Below are 15,273 nucleotides of genomic sequence, written 5' to 3'. Positions count from 1 at the left end.
ATCAATTAAAACACTGGACTCCAGGTACATGACGTGCAGCTGGAAACACTTCACCTACCCGAGATTCACAGAATTTACAGAAAATATTAAATTTTTTGTGATTTATATCGTTATCAGGACGATAGATGTTTTATATCGGGATATGAGATTTTGGTCATATCGCACAGCCCTAGGGTAGACGGCTACTCAAGTTATAAGTAGTTCTAAATGAGCATTAAATAGATAAGAGGGCAAAGGTTAATGTCAATGCAAGAGGCAACAAAAGTGCCTCTCTTAAAGGCCTCTGTTACCACTGAGCTGGTAGCAGAGGCCCAGTTGGATAATAAAAAACATCTTTACAGACACCAAGTTAAACACTCACACACGCATGCACACGTCATCTGGATTTTCCAGTGAACTTTATCACAGCAATCCCAGCAGTGTGTGTTTGTTGACTTTGGAGTCTTAGATCCTACAGCATCCGTGTTTTTGATGAGAAAGCTGATGATAAAGAACAGCTCAGGTGTCCGCGATGGGATCCCAGGCATGCACAGGCCTATCCCTCCTGAAGTGTTCCTCTAATACATGCATTAAAGTCAATTACATGCTAGGCTGTTCATGGGATACAAATGATTCACAGAGAGAGCCCTGGGCTTCTGAACCTGATTATACAAGAATGACTTGCGTAATCAGGGTTTTGGGAATCATTTTCCTGTAAGAAATGAAATGGATACACAAAGATATCTCTTTGCTCCTCCTACTCGTTGCTATGGTCAGTAGAAAAGGGGGGGGAGAGAAAGAGAGAAGGGTGCATCTTTGGGCCAAATTCTAGCAAATTCTGATTGGGCAAAGAAGCTTACTCCCTTACTCAAATGAAATTTTACTACCGTATCAGCTTTTTAGGTTGTGAGGGCAACACATCCACAAAACCTCCTCTCTCTGCAGAGACAGTACAGTGTTCTAAAACTGGTGCAGCGTCCGTTCACATTGTCCCTGTTTAGAGGGGGACCAGTGCACTTTGCAGCACAACTGAGTTATTGCAGTCATTTATCATGGGGGGAAATGGGATATGTCAGCAAATACACAGCTGATTTGGGTTTTCAACATTTACCTGCAATGATCCAACAGTATTAGTCTTTGACTGCGATCCAGAAATGACATTATTTAGATTGATTTTATATGCACAGGCTTTAATACTTGCCCTGCATGTGTGCTGCCATAGTAAACAACAAGCAGCCAGAGTGTTTATAAGAAGTACAGCATGCAAAAACTCACACATAAATACTGTGTGAGTTTTGAAAGGAGGACAGCTATAAATTCATACGTGTCTCTCACTGCATGCAAGCTCAAACACAAGTGAAGCGAGCTTTAGCTGCAGAGCTTGTGCCTATCGAGCGGACCACAATATTTAATCGGTCCCAAACTCCACTTTCACTAGCTGCTTGCCGTTAAATAACCACTGTGGTGATAAAACAGATGGTGGGACAGCTGATAGTTACTAAAGATAGCATTCCTCAACAACTTCACATCAGGTGGTAATAAGTTTGTCTCAATGACTGTTCGCAGTTTAGACTGAGCCCTATTCAATGAGCTGTTGTGATCACGCTGCTAACACTCCCTATCGACAGTGGCCTACTGAGGATGTCGTGATCAAAAGTTTTTCTTGTGAAAGAATAACAGAAATCAACTTTTAGCCCAAAATAAGACTTCACTTCCTTGGGTGTGAAGCAGATTGGATGAATGGTGGTGAGGAGAGGGGAAAAAAGGAAAAAAGGAATAAGAGGGAAGCCTTTATAATAATATCAAATAGAACCCCGGTGAAAGATTTTAATAGTTTATTGCCCAAAATCTCCAAATGCAGATTGATTCCATATCTAATTAGAAACTATGACTCTGAGTTCATCTGTCAACAGCATAATCATTCACAAAGATTAGCCTCGGGGAGCTTCCAGTCCTAATAATGAGAGCGAGACGTGATTGAAGGAATGAATGCTGGCTCACTGACTGTCCTCATTTCTACCGTTTCGAGTTCCTGAGAAGACATCACATTAAAGCAAACCTGGACTGAACCTCGTGCTCAGGGTTCCGGCAGGAGGCTAAAGAGCTGACAGCACAGTGCTGGAGATCTTCACATGAAGTACTCCAGAGAAACCACTCAGACATTGTCAGCAGGAACAAAGAGCTGACTGACAAGACTGTTCAATCAGTTGTTAACAAGTCCCAGAGATTAATTATCACGGCTGTAATATCGTCCTGATAAATTCCCTGACACTGAAAGGCTCTCAGATAATATGAAACAGTCTTCTAAACTCTCAGTTGCACACACTTCTTAAACTGATCATGCTACATTTACACAGGACAAAACTTGTTTGCCTTGTTTCTGTGTCCTTCCTCCGAAATACATTTACCATTCTGATGTAGTTTGGCAAGTGCGTCAGAAAGCCCTTATTATATGGAATACAGTACAACAGAAATAAAAGCACCGTTATCCATCATCATGTGGACAATTAAATCTGATTTCTGTATACATTAATGTCATTAATGCCTCCCACTTTACCAACTTTACTTTTTGACTGGTGGGTTTATAGCTATGCTGCTTAAATTAGCAATTACAATCATTAGCAGTTACAGTATGAAAACATTCTCATAAATAAATAAATAAATAAATAAATAAATAAATAAATAAATAAATAAATAAATAAATAAAGACCTTTAATTATCATTCTCTGCTGAGCTGCCATAAAATCTCCCTTTTCCTGGGAAAAAAAAAACTCCATAGAAACGCTGAAACACCTTTTGTATGTGATACACTGTTCAATAACTGGATTCTTTGTTTCTAACAAAAAAATGATGGTGAACAAAGAGCAGTTTCAACAAAGCTCTGTTCCGATTACAGCAGGAACAAGCCCTATGGCAGACTCGAGGCACAAGGACTGACTTGGGTTACAGCAACTACAGCTGGCTGCAGGCCCAAGGCCAACACACAATCAGTATTCAGACCCACAGCTGGCAGAACAATCAGCTTTGTCTAAAACCTAAACTGCTTCACTCAGACATGATACTGTCGTCCTCAAACTCGAGGAATACTTGCTGGCTGGTCTCTGAACAACCACCTTCTCTGTTCATTCTTTAGTCTATTGATGGTTTACCAGTTAACAAACAATCAGACCCACAGGTCAAAGTGTCTGCTTAGGTTTGCAGAGGAAAGCGAAGTAAGGAATGTGAGGTAAATTGTCCTGAGAGATCAACGTAAGGTCTGGAAAAGTATTCACAAGGTTACTGTTAGCAGGCGTTTTATCCATTGCTGTGCAGTGAATTCTTTTGAGGTCACATGTTTAGTCAGTCCTGTGTACGGATACAGATGGGCTATTAACAAAGCATTCATATCAACTTGTGTCATACATGAAGCACACTTTCACCCAACAAAAAGCCTAAATTCAGTTTAGTTAAGCTTGAGTCATAAACAGTAAGATAGTAGCAGCAAGATTTGTGGTGGAGATTCTGTGAAAGGCTCGTAGCTGCCGAGAATTTAAGGATCTCTCAGCTAGTTGGTCACACTCTACTGAAAACCAATGTGTCAGTTAGTTATTGGCTTTTGCTCTCAGTCACTCTCCCCGTGGCTACTGTACATGTCTGCTCCAGTTTGTAGCAGCTACCTAAGGCAAGGCAGTGCTGTTGCAGTGCTTTTTATTCAAAAACACACCAGTCTGGGATCGAGTGCCAACTGGACACCCTGTGTCCCCTATCACAATTTTCTTCCATATGAATTATATATAAAGTTCAAGGAAATTCCCTGCTGCATGTTTATTAAGTTAGTGAATAATTCTGCTAAATTACTGAGATTCCAACTATTGAGCAAAATAATCATGACTATGGTTTTTGTGCTACAGCAGCACTAAAAGCTCACAGGCTCAAATTTATTTATTTTTTTAAGTATCCCTGTAGACTGTCAGTTTAACATTAATCAAGAAATGCAGATTTGGAAACTGTTCTGACAGAACTGAGAGAAACCTTGGAAAAAGAAACCTCTAGATGACATGGTGTTTTAGATAAACATGACGGTGAATGGTCCTTATTGCTGCTTGTATGCTGCGAGAGAAAGACTGCCTTATGTAGGTGAACAGAGTTGAGCTTTCTGCAGGGAACAGACACTTACAGTTTAACACAACGTTACGCAGTTTCATGCCTGCCCACAGGCTGTTTACACATGCATCTGCACCAACCTCACAGTAGAGCAAGGATAACAGGCAAACACACATCGTGCAGACACAGACACACACAGACACACTCAATTGTTCCAGCAATAAGACAGACACAGGGAGCTGGGTGGCAGGAGATAAGGGCCGAGGTGAGCGAGGGTTGGAAAGAGGTGCAACCAAAAATGAAGTAAACATCAATAGTAAGTGTCTTAGCTGGGCTCTGGGCCACTACGAGCAGCTAGAAGAGCTTAAGCGTGCCTTGGCATAGATTTTGGATATATGGAGCCGCACCAGAGGGATGTTTTTCCACATTCTTTCACAAGAAAATCTTGATGTCGCTGTTAAAAACACTTAACTGAGCTAAATCAGAAAGCATGGCACATACTGTTTGCATTGTCTCACCGTTCCAAGCGTTTGCTGATAACTGTTTGTGCTTCTGCTTTAAATTATGGTGAACTGTGTTTCATTTAAAGCAATTAACTACTACAATCAGCCCCAAACCCCTGTGTGTTCGACAAAGCCTTTAAGGTGCTGATTCAGCATTAGCATAGTTTCAATATGTTTGGGCCATGCTGCCACTCTGATTGTATCCCTCTGGCCTCCATACTGATGGTGCCTGCTCCAGGGCCCTGTTGCGTTTTCATCCATGCCCAAGTATAATCTTCTCACCAGTAATCATGGTGAGCCTCAAGTTAAAAAAGCCTCTCAGGCCAGTGGCCCACAAGCAGCAGATTACAGCAAATCAGAAATTAAACCCAGAAAGAAGGCAGGCACTGAGAATGAAGAGAAGCAAGCAGAGACCCTCCAGAGCTAAGAGCTTTGCTGTTTCATTAATGCTGATGAACTTAATTCAATCAATTCTCTGCAAGACGTCACTGTGATGGTAAACAACTCCTAATGCCATCTGCAGATGCCACTGCAAGAAAGTAGTTTTCTTCGCACACTACCTTAATCCTCCTGCAGATTTATCTGGGCTAAAGAAACGCTCGACTTTTAAAGGCCAAATCAATTCAGAGACTTATGTTGTGGATATGACAGGAGTAAGGTTTACTTTAGAAGGCAGCGGCACATTTTCGGAAATATCAAATATCATAAATACCAAAAAGCGAGAGAGGGGGGAAAAATAAAGAAGCTGTTTGATAAAACAAAACCTACAGCCTTTTACATTTAATTGTATCTGCCCTCAGAATTTATGCCTCCAGGCTTAGCAGAGGATGGGAAACAGCTGCAGACTTATCTAGATTTCAGTTGTGAGCTATTACACAGGGAGGTGGACAAATTAATAAACAAGTTCAGTTTTATCTTGACAAAGAAGAACAAGAGGGTGGTTTCAGGGAAGGCCAAGAGTAAATTAAGTTCTTATCTGAGTAGAGTTTTACCTGTTGTCATTAAGCTGTGTGTATCGAGGCTGGGGATCTGGATCACCATCGTTCACATCGTAGCTGGCATCCGGGTCCTTAGAAAGGACAGATTGTTTACTGACATTTTTATGAACTTAAAAAGCATGTAAGTGTTAGAAACGTTACTACAGAAAAATAAAAGCAGGGCACCACTGCAGAATTAATTTGAAAATCCTTAGAATAGCCCTCTATTGTAATTGTACAAGTAGAATGGGGGAAAAAAAAAAAAAAAAAAACCTTAGCAGGTGCTACTCAGGAAGTGCTACTCACATAGTTCTGCATCAGGTCAGGATGGTTCTTCTCGATTCCATCATCCAAGATTGACACCACCACACCTTTACCTGTGTAGCCCAACTGCCATGCAACTTTAGCATTCAAGTCATGGCGGTTGCTGTTGTACTGAGGGGCAGAGAGCAATGAAATACACAGAATTTAGCCATGAGAAAAATATCAGTGGGATGACAATCAGTTTTAACCAGATGTGAAAAGGACACCTTTAATAAAAACAAATTAATAAAATAAGAGCAATTTAACATGTTTAGGTGAAGGCTGAGCTTTTTGCAAAGTTGTTTTGTTTTGTTTTTTTTAAACCGTGTTTTATTAATACCTGGTAAGCCAGAGATATAGTGAAGTGGAAAATAGCAATGATCATTCAGTATGCTTTTTGATGGGCTTTCAACATTCAGCTTGACCTTTGGTCAAAAGCCACGTCTTGCTTTCAACTACTTCAAAGCCCTTTTTATTTTCAAAGTGCATCATTAAAATATAATGTGTCTAGTGTAGCGTTTACTGTATTTTCCTCTTAAATTTCAAGCCCTTGTGAGTGCAGTATACCAGACAGAATTATTTTTATTCCTCAAGCTTGTACTGCCATTGACACCTTTAAACCATCGACAGGAAAATAAATTAAAACGTAAACGCTGCGATCTGCAATGCTGATTCAGACTGGAAAGGTCTTTTGTGGCTGACACACTTGCTGAATAATAAATCTGAGAGGCATGTCCAAGGTTTCACTTTGGATATTGTTCACCAAATCTTTCCCATCTCTCTTAATTTTAGAATATTTCGAGCAAATGTAGAGCTGAGCATGAGATCTGCCCATGATTTATCAATTGTACAAAAATGAGTCTAATCGGACTTGTTTCCCTCTTTGATAAATATAAGCATTATTAAATATTCATTGTACCAGCAGATGCTGGAAACCCTGCCAACAGACCCACCCACACCCTCCTGTGGTCAGTCTGGTTCAGTTTTAATGAGAATCAGACTTATTTAGTGCATTGAGAGAAGAGCAGCACATTACTGATGCTCACGACCTCTTTGGACAATTGAGTATCACCAATATTATTCAAATCCACCCAATGCATTTTGCATAATGACAACCATTTACTTATTTTCTTCATTTTATTTCTGCAAGGCTGAAACAGACAGAAGTATAATCCTCTTCTGTGCTCTCCAGTGGATTAGCTGGACAAAAGGAATGATTAGAATCATTAGCTGCAGCCCTCGAAAGACACTAAAAGCACTCCCCCAACTTTTACATAAAACATATCTACATGTATCACAGACAGGTTTTTACTAAACAGTTCAACTCTTAAATGCTGTGAACTTGGCACATTTACTTATCAAAGTGCCACTAAATGTTCAAGCACAGTGGAGAACAGAGTGCGTTAAAGCGAAGACATTTTGAACAAGTGGTGAAACAAGCGTGCTTTGCATCACCATGAATAATCTTCTGCCTCAAGCAACCTCACAGTAATTGCAGGAAGAGTGAGGCTGAACAGAAAATCTCCAGAGTTGTTACTGCTGCTTTTAACAGGCCAGTGTATCAGTGGCATTCTTCAAGTCGAATGTGAAAATCAATCGACTGAAAACAAGCGCACTTCGAGATGAATCACCCCTCTCTCACTCCGCTTTTTGCTCTTTGTTGCTGTGCCGTTTATGGACCAAAGTAAACCATCAATTTCAAGAAACATGCCATTCAGAGCTGAGGGGAGCTCGGTGTACGAAAGTATGCTATTGTTAAAGCTGAGTCCTTTAGGTAAAGTCACACTAGAGTGTCTTGTTCTACAAACAAGCCAGACAAACAGCACCCTCCCCGAAAACACAGAAAAAGTATATTGGATTCATACAGGTTTATTTTCAGACCCTGAGGAAATATCACAGCTCTAAATGTAATTACCTATATTGACTTTAGACAGATAAAAAGCTCTACTAGGCTGCAGCACAGAATTCTTATTTATTATTTATTTATTATTTTTCAAAGACAGACAGAAAACGAAAAGGAAAAAACCCATGGCCTCTTGTTTATACTTACCAGGTACCACTGGTCTCTGAACTTGGGATCTAAAGGCTCTTCAAAAACGTCCCTCTTTTTCCTCTGTTTTACCACCTGTTGCTCTGCCCAGGTCACCTAAACAGAGAAAGGACACATTAGGAGTTTAACAATGGTGATTCTTAAAAAATAAAATAAAAAACATTTTAACCACACTCAGAAAATAGTACAAGAAATTTAAATGAACTGGCCACGAGTGTCACCATGTCACATAAATTAATAGAGAGTCCTCAGCAGGACAACAGCAGACATGGTGAGATTAGAGGCACAGGAGCACTATGGACTCCTCACTAATGAGACTCACTGAATTCCAGAGCAGCTCAGGACTAATTAAAAATTTCTGTCTCACTTTGCTTGTGGGTGCACCTAGACAAGTATGCAAACCAACAACAGACAAACGGAGGCAGATTTTGAGCCAACGCCAAACAGAACAGTAACCAAGTCTGCACTGGGTTTTCAAAACATGGGAGCTCTATCAGGAATTGTTGACAGAAGCAGAATACAGTGAATATAAGCCCGCCTTTTTACACCCTCTGCAGAATTGTTCTTGCTGTACTGCAAAACGGCTGGTTACACGGGAACAGGAGAGGGGGGAAAAATGTGTCAGAGGAGGAAGACAGAGAAGTGCCTGCTGCAAGGACGAGCACCTGATTTGAAGGACGACTAAATCGCAGCACACCCCTCTCCCCGCCTCTACAGATCACTAGAGACACAAGGCTGAGAGAAGCAAGAAGTAAATGAAGGTCACTTCGACAGCTACACTGAATGCCAGTTCAAAAAGTGACAAAAGGGAGGTATTTCACTTAAGGCATGTACGTGAGGTCAATCTATTCAAGCGGAAATGTTAACATCCAGATTCATCCGGGGTCAACGGGAGTGAAGTGTTACTGTGGCAGTTTACACCAGACTGAAAATACGCACGCATATTTATTACAAAAAAAAAAAAAAAAAAGTGTTACCATACACAGAAAAATAAATGTCTACGCTTACCTTCCTTTCCATTTTCAATTCTCTTGAAGTGAGATCAAGGTGGTGCAACATCTCAGACTAAAAGGTTACCATGATTCTCTCTCTCCAAGACTGTTATTTATATCTTAACAGCAAATGTCATGTTCTACACAGAGACAACATAATAATAAAGTATATTAAATATTGCTTCTCAGCACTGAATCAAATTCTATCAAATCTAAAAAAAAGAGGCCAATCAAACGAACCATTCATTTTGCAAGACTCACACAGCAGGTTATGTCCAGGGCAGCTGTGGCTCAGGGGGTCGAGGGGATTGTCTGGAGGGTTGGTAGTTCTGAATGTTAAAGTATCCTCAGGCAAGATACTGAACCTTGAGTTGCCCAGATGCATCCAAAGAACTTAGACATAGAAAAAACCCCAAAACAAAACAAACAAACTGTACTTTTTAGTGGCCCCCATTTGGCCACCCCTATGTAAAAATTCAGGAGCCATCCCAGCTAACACTTGATGCTGATCTCTCCTCAATCCAAGCTATGTAGAGTTAGCAGCTTTGTAAAGTCCACCTGACAACCATCTCTTCTCTCTCTCACAACAAAGAGCCAACATTTAGTTTTGCCCTGAGAGAGAAGAAGTACTAGAAGTTGCCTATTGATATGAGCTATTGGCTAATGCTTGTAATTTGACTTAGTAGCAGTTAGTAGATATTTGGTTTTATACCGTTTTTGACCTTAGGTTAGAGAACTGTCTTGCTTTTGTTTTTTGTGTTAGTCTAGTGTTGGGTTGGTTTGAAGCCTTAAAAAAAAAAAAAAAAAAAAAAAAGATGTCTAGAAGCAAATAAACTGCTCATCTCTAGGCAGGAGATTTAACAAGTACCCTAATTACTCCAAAAAGGGCAGGTAACAGTACAGTTTAGAGAAATAAAGCCAGCTGATGATATGCAACGTCTCTCAGTCACTCTAATATTGGCTTCCTAAGGAAAAGGGCACAACTGACAAAAAAGGATGTCTACAGTCAGTTGTACATCGTGACCAATTTGTAATTTTCAGTCATAAAAAAAAAAAAAAAAAGACATTTTCTCCTGCGTCATCACGTGGTTCTATGTGACTTTCCCTTCTTCGTTTTCTGCAATGTTTTTATCACACCTTAATCTTGGTTTCACACCTATGCAGGGTCGGTGGTTGTTGTGCAACATTTCCACAATGATTCTCTTCAAACAGATCAAGATTCTTGGAAGACAGAAAATGTTTGCAAAGTCTGATGCAACACAGGAAATTCTAAAATTTGCAACAGAGGATTTTCACTATAAACATGGTGTGTGGAGTGTATACTACTAGATCTAATCTCATCAATTAATGCAAGTCATAGTTCAAGTGTATGCCTTTGGTGCCCTTGAAAGCTATTCACATACACAAAACCATGCAAAAGCAATATCTGGCATGCCAGAGAAGGCATGCCACCTTTATCACACTCTATACATTAAAACCAATATAAAATTAATGATCCTTTTAGGGTCTTTTTCATCTTTGCATGACTAAAAGAAAACACTATGTTTGATACAAACAGCAGCCACTGCAGTTTAGAAATCAGTACTTGTCCCATTAGCTGTTAAGTTTGGTTAAAACACAGGGTTAATCTTTCCTATGTTAGTCATAATAGATGACTGCCAAGTCATACACACTCGACTTCCAGCAAACATGCAGAATAGCTTCCCTGCAGTCGTTACAGTTCCTGCTCCTTTCAGCTTCAGGCATCTCAGTGACACCAGTTATTTCCAGCTAATTTGTGCAGTCAGTCATCTTAATGTCACACACAGTTCTTGGAAATGTCCATCAAACTGAACAAAGACATAATTTTCCACTAATTAATGTATTAGAGAGGAGTACTTTAGTTCTAGTCACAAGGAACTGACAGCAGAGATTAGTGGCCCAGGCGTGTCCATAAACTATGCACGCAATAAGGATGCAGAGTTTTAGAAATGCATCTCCCCGCTGACACCTTACATTATTTACCAATCATTTTTAATAGCGTGTCTTTTCTATAAATTGAGCATCTCCATACTTAAGTAAACAGTGAACAGAAATGGTGTAAGTTATATACTTTTTCAAAACCAAACTTGAACAGATTCCTACTTTTTCCTGGAGTGTAGCAAGCATTTCCACTTTCTACCTTTTAAAAAGAGTCTTTTGAAAACCTTCAATAGTCTGTGACAGAACACAAAGTATCTATGAAGTTGTCAAATGGGCACTTTTATTAAAAGCAGGCTTTGAAAATTAAAAACTGTCTATCTCATACGCCCAGACCGGCCAACGCACAACTAATGTTTACAAACAGACTGCCTTGGCTCATGTTTAGGTGGAGAGTCCTATCTCTGCAACACATAGGCTCCCCACCCTTCCCATCTTACCCAACCACTGCTTTGCCCTTCATTATACAAACACAGCATCCTCCCACAGGGACCAAGTTGGAGCCTCAAATGAGGAATCATTCCTGTAAAGGAATACAGTAGAGTGCCATTCGTATCACACCTCAGTCACAATGTCATTTATGTTTACAGAGCTGTTATTATTCTTGACATAAAAAGCCTCAACCAGCCAAACCTATTACAGCAAATCCAGCTTACAGTGCTCTGTGTATGCGCGCATCTTCTTTTTCTTCATTTCATTATTTTGTTGAATAGAAGTAAACTTCGCAAACAAACCAAAAGGAAAAGCACAGACGGCATAAAACGGGAAAGCTGAAGTCGTGGAGGTAGTAGATAGACCCAAGCTTTAAATCTTGAACAGACCCTATTAACAGTGCTCTCAGCTCCGTCGTCATTCTATGAGATCTGGCATAGGTCCAGGTGCTTTTGTAAGTAATTAGATGCTCTTCAAAGAGAGTTTACTGAGCCTTTTGTTCAGGCTTCATCTCAATCAGTATAAAAGCTGCAGAGGGCCTTGCTAAGATTTAAAATTCCTTTTATTTGAAGCATTTCTGCAATATTTTATGGAAAAACACTTGGGCTGATGCAAATGCAAATCCGACCTGCCGGTTTTCAAGCTCTAATCAAACTATTCATTACAGGAAAGTTTAAAATGTGAAGCAATGCTAATACGTTTGCAAGTTAATGATAATTGTGCAAAGCTCTACTGATAAAATAAACTCACGAATACTAATCTGACCATCGTGAACTAGACTGGAGGACATGAAACTGTAAGGCTCCACTTTCTCTGAGTTGCTGTGGGGGGAAAAAAGGATTCAAAAACAGGAAATGGAACACCAGCGTTAAAGGAAATCCCAAAGAGGGAGGTGGACCACTTCTAACATGTACGCAAACAAACCCAGCAGAAGTTGTTCTACTCCCAGTGTGCACCTGTACTGCAGAGATGCAGTGTGTGGCCAGAGATACTTCAAGGCAGATTTCATTTCTTTTCTTCCGAGGCAGGAGTAGTTTTGATGCACATAATGATTCTGCAGATGCACCTGTCGAGATTACTGTAACGGGCATTAAATTTCGAGGTTTACAGAATAGACAGGACACAATTTAAATGCAAATACATTTATATCGTTTCCAGAGACTTGTAAAAAAGCTCCTCTTTGCTTTCATACAACTTACGAGGACAGGAACAGTGTTGAGAAGCTGGAGCCAGATTATAAAAGTAGTATTATTCACAGTTATGTATCATGTTTTTTTAGTCAGTTTTTTTCAGTGAAACCCAGTGCACACAGATCACTGTGATCCAGTGTGAGGGAGAAAAAACTAACAAACAAACAAAAACCCATCAGCGTTTAAATGAATAGAATAAAATATATGCAAGTATAACATTATATTCTATATAATATTATAGTTTTTTTCCTTTTCTGCATAATTTAGAATCCACTGCAATCAGCTGGAAGTTATGATTCAACTCTTGATTCCTGCATGTGATTCGGTCTGAAAGTCACCCTAAACTCTCCTGTCACAAAAACAGAAGGTCATTTCCAGCTCCTTCAAAGATTACACAACAACGGGGCAAAAAAATTAACATAAAATACTATAGGAAACCCACTGAGCTGAGCTTAGAGCTGTAATAATTGCTTAATTAATGGATCAAAGGATTATCTCAGGAGGTAAAATGGGTCGCTCATTAATTACAGGGTTGGTGGTTCAGTTCCGGCTCCCTTTTTATGCACCCCTCAGGCCAGACACTGAAACTGGCTTCGGATGGTCACCCCAGCATGTCGCACAATAACCTGCTGCTTTAGCTACATGTGAAGTTGAGGCATGTCATATATCTATAATCCAATTTGATTGGTACACTAGTTGATGTTTGCATTTATGCTTATGGGGTCAGTAATTTAGCAACTTTAGTAGTTAGCAGATACAGACAAAAAGAAAGTTTAGTACAAAGCTGCCATGTTTGACGAGTTTTTGTATTTATTTTTTTTATATTGATTTGGTTTTAAGTAGAGATGGCACGATACCACTTTTTAATGTCCGATACAGATATCATAAATTTGGATATCTGCAGATATCGATATGAATCCGATATAGCGCATTTAGTAATCAATAAAACTGTTTTTTATAAATAACTTGCTGCATTTTGTATAAGTTCATACTCGAGTTTTAAAAAAAACAAGAGATTGAAGCTATTCTGTTATACCTGTATGCAAAAAATACACTCCACCCAAAACATTTTATAGTTCAGCAACACTGATCAATCTAATAAATTTAAACCTACACCTACAGCGGAAGCGAATGGATGTATCCATCCATCCATCCATCCATTCGCTTCCGCTTATCCTTTTCAGGGTCGCTGGAGCCTATCCCAGCTGTCATAGGGCGAGAGGCAGGGTACACCCTGGACAGGTCGCCAGTTTGTCGCAGGGCTAACAATGGATGTAATCAACTTTAATTTAATGCAAGTGTAAAACAAATGCACAGAAATCAATTATTTTTCTACAATATTTAAATAGATTCAACATCTCAGGAAAAAGTACTATAGCTTACTAGGGTGTATATTAGACTTATTAGTTACTATATACAATAATGGATTTCTATACATTTAATCAGGTGGCCACTTTTGTTGTAAGATTCAGATAATTATTTATTTATTACGTTTTTAAATGACAAAGAAAAATATTTATTTGTGCCCCCCTTTCTCTGTTAATGCCCAAACTGGCCCCCGACAAAACTTTGCTAGACCCGCCCCTGCACAGTTACCAGCCGTCAGCTATTTAGAAAAGGATCCTGCTGTTATTTGTCTCTCAGAAACAGTTCATAACTTCCCTTCAACTCATTCATGTTAACTAAAAGTTAAACCTGTTTCTCCATCACCTGTTCAGCTCTGATGATTCAGTAAGAACATCTCCTGGATTCATCTTCATGTTTCCCTCTCATATCCAAACCGATGTCATGACCAGCAGCTTTTACAGCTGTGGCTCCAGCAAACATCAGCTGATACTAGAAAGTAATATTAAATACATTCTAACAACAGCTTATCAAGCTTAAACGTGCTGCTGTTGTTTATCCGCTGGTCTCCTCTTTCTGGTGCAAAATGGGTGATAAACAAACAAGAGACGGGACTTGCGGCAGAAGAGCCGATCAGCTGATCATTGATCAGTTTCATGTTTGAAGTAATAACAGGAGAGGAAGGAGGAGTGAATGAGAGAAGTAGATGCAACTGCACAGCAAAGACAGAATAACTCCAGCTTTGTGTCTTAATTCTAGCTGAAGTACGGGACAAATCGCTTCCTTTTCACCTCAATATGGAACTCCAATGGCCAGTCCAGCTGTGGCTCAATATATCAGTTGTTAAGCTTAACTTGGAAATACTATGCAAACATTCAGGGATGAACTTACACACTTGCTTTACTTCTCTGGGACCGTTTTCGCCAAGATGAATTGCCGCGGTTAGGAAGCATGTAGCGAGGCTCCAAATGCTCCAACAGACCACCAACAGCTGCTCTATCACGTGACACATACTGCTCTGATGCACTGATCTGGGATACGCCAAGTAACGCGTTTTGTGAGGTGATTTTGTGATACTTCGGATCGGATTACATTTTTTATTTCTCTCCAATATCCGATCCAGTAATTTAGGTCAGTATCGGACTGATACGTAATATCGGATTGGTCCATCTCTAGTTTTAAGTGTCTATTTTCAAAATGAACGATTTTCTTTTATTTAGAAGCATTAAAAACAATCCTTTAAACATTCTCTTTCTCACTTGCTTTCCCACAGCCATGAATGCTAATTTCACACCCTTCCCTTTGTCCCTTCCAGTGGGGGTAGAACACTGACTCATTTTCACACTAACCTCAAACTCCTACAAAAAAGCAAGAAAACACAGACATGTGAATTTACAAATTACATCAGTTAAGGAGGAGGAAGAATCAGGTCGATAGAGAAGTGCATGTTCACCTTCCAAG

General features: G+C 39.7%; 1 protein-coding gene across 5 annotated transcripts in view; it reads right to left on the bottom strand.

The window, feature by feature from the left end:
* furina (furin (paired basic amino acid cleaving enzyme) a) overlaps positions 1 to 15,273 on the bottom strand; it is a 78,824-nt gene that overhangs the window by 19,776 nt on the left and 43,775 nt on the right. For all 5 annotated transcript variants that reach the window (XM_005741684.2, XM_005741681.2, XM_005741685.2 and 2 more), the window contains exons 4-6: positions 7,896 to 7,991; positions 5,849 to 5,977; positions 5,558 to 5,634 (exon numbers count right to left, since the gene is read on the bottom strand). In XM_005741684.2, coding sequence (XP_005741741.1) covers positions 5,558 to 5,634; positions 5,849 to 5,977; positions 7,896 to 7,991 — 302 coding nt within the window. The remainder of the gene's footprint in view (positions 1 to 5,557; positions 5,635 to 5,848; positions 5,978 to 7,895; positions 7,992 to 15,273) is intronic.

Source organism: Pundamilia nyererei, unplaced genomic scaffold (assembly GCF_000239375.1).
Source record: "Pundamilia nyererei isolate P.nyererei 1_Seehausen unplaced genomic scaffold, PunNye1.0 scaffold00112, whole genome shotgun sequence".
Lineage (NCBI taxonomy): Eukaryota > Metazoa > Chordata > Actinopteri > Cichliformes > Cichlidae > Pundamilia > Pundamilia nyererei.
The sequence above is the reverse complement of the archived record's forward strand: the minus strand, read 5'-3'. Positions and strand labels throughout refer to the sequence as shown.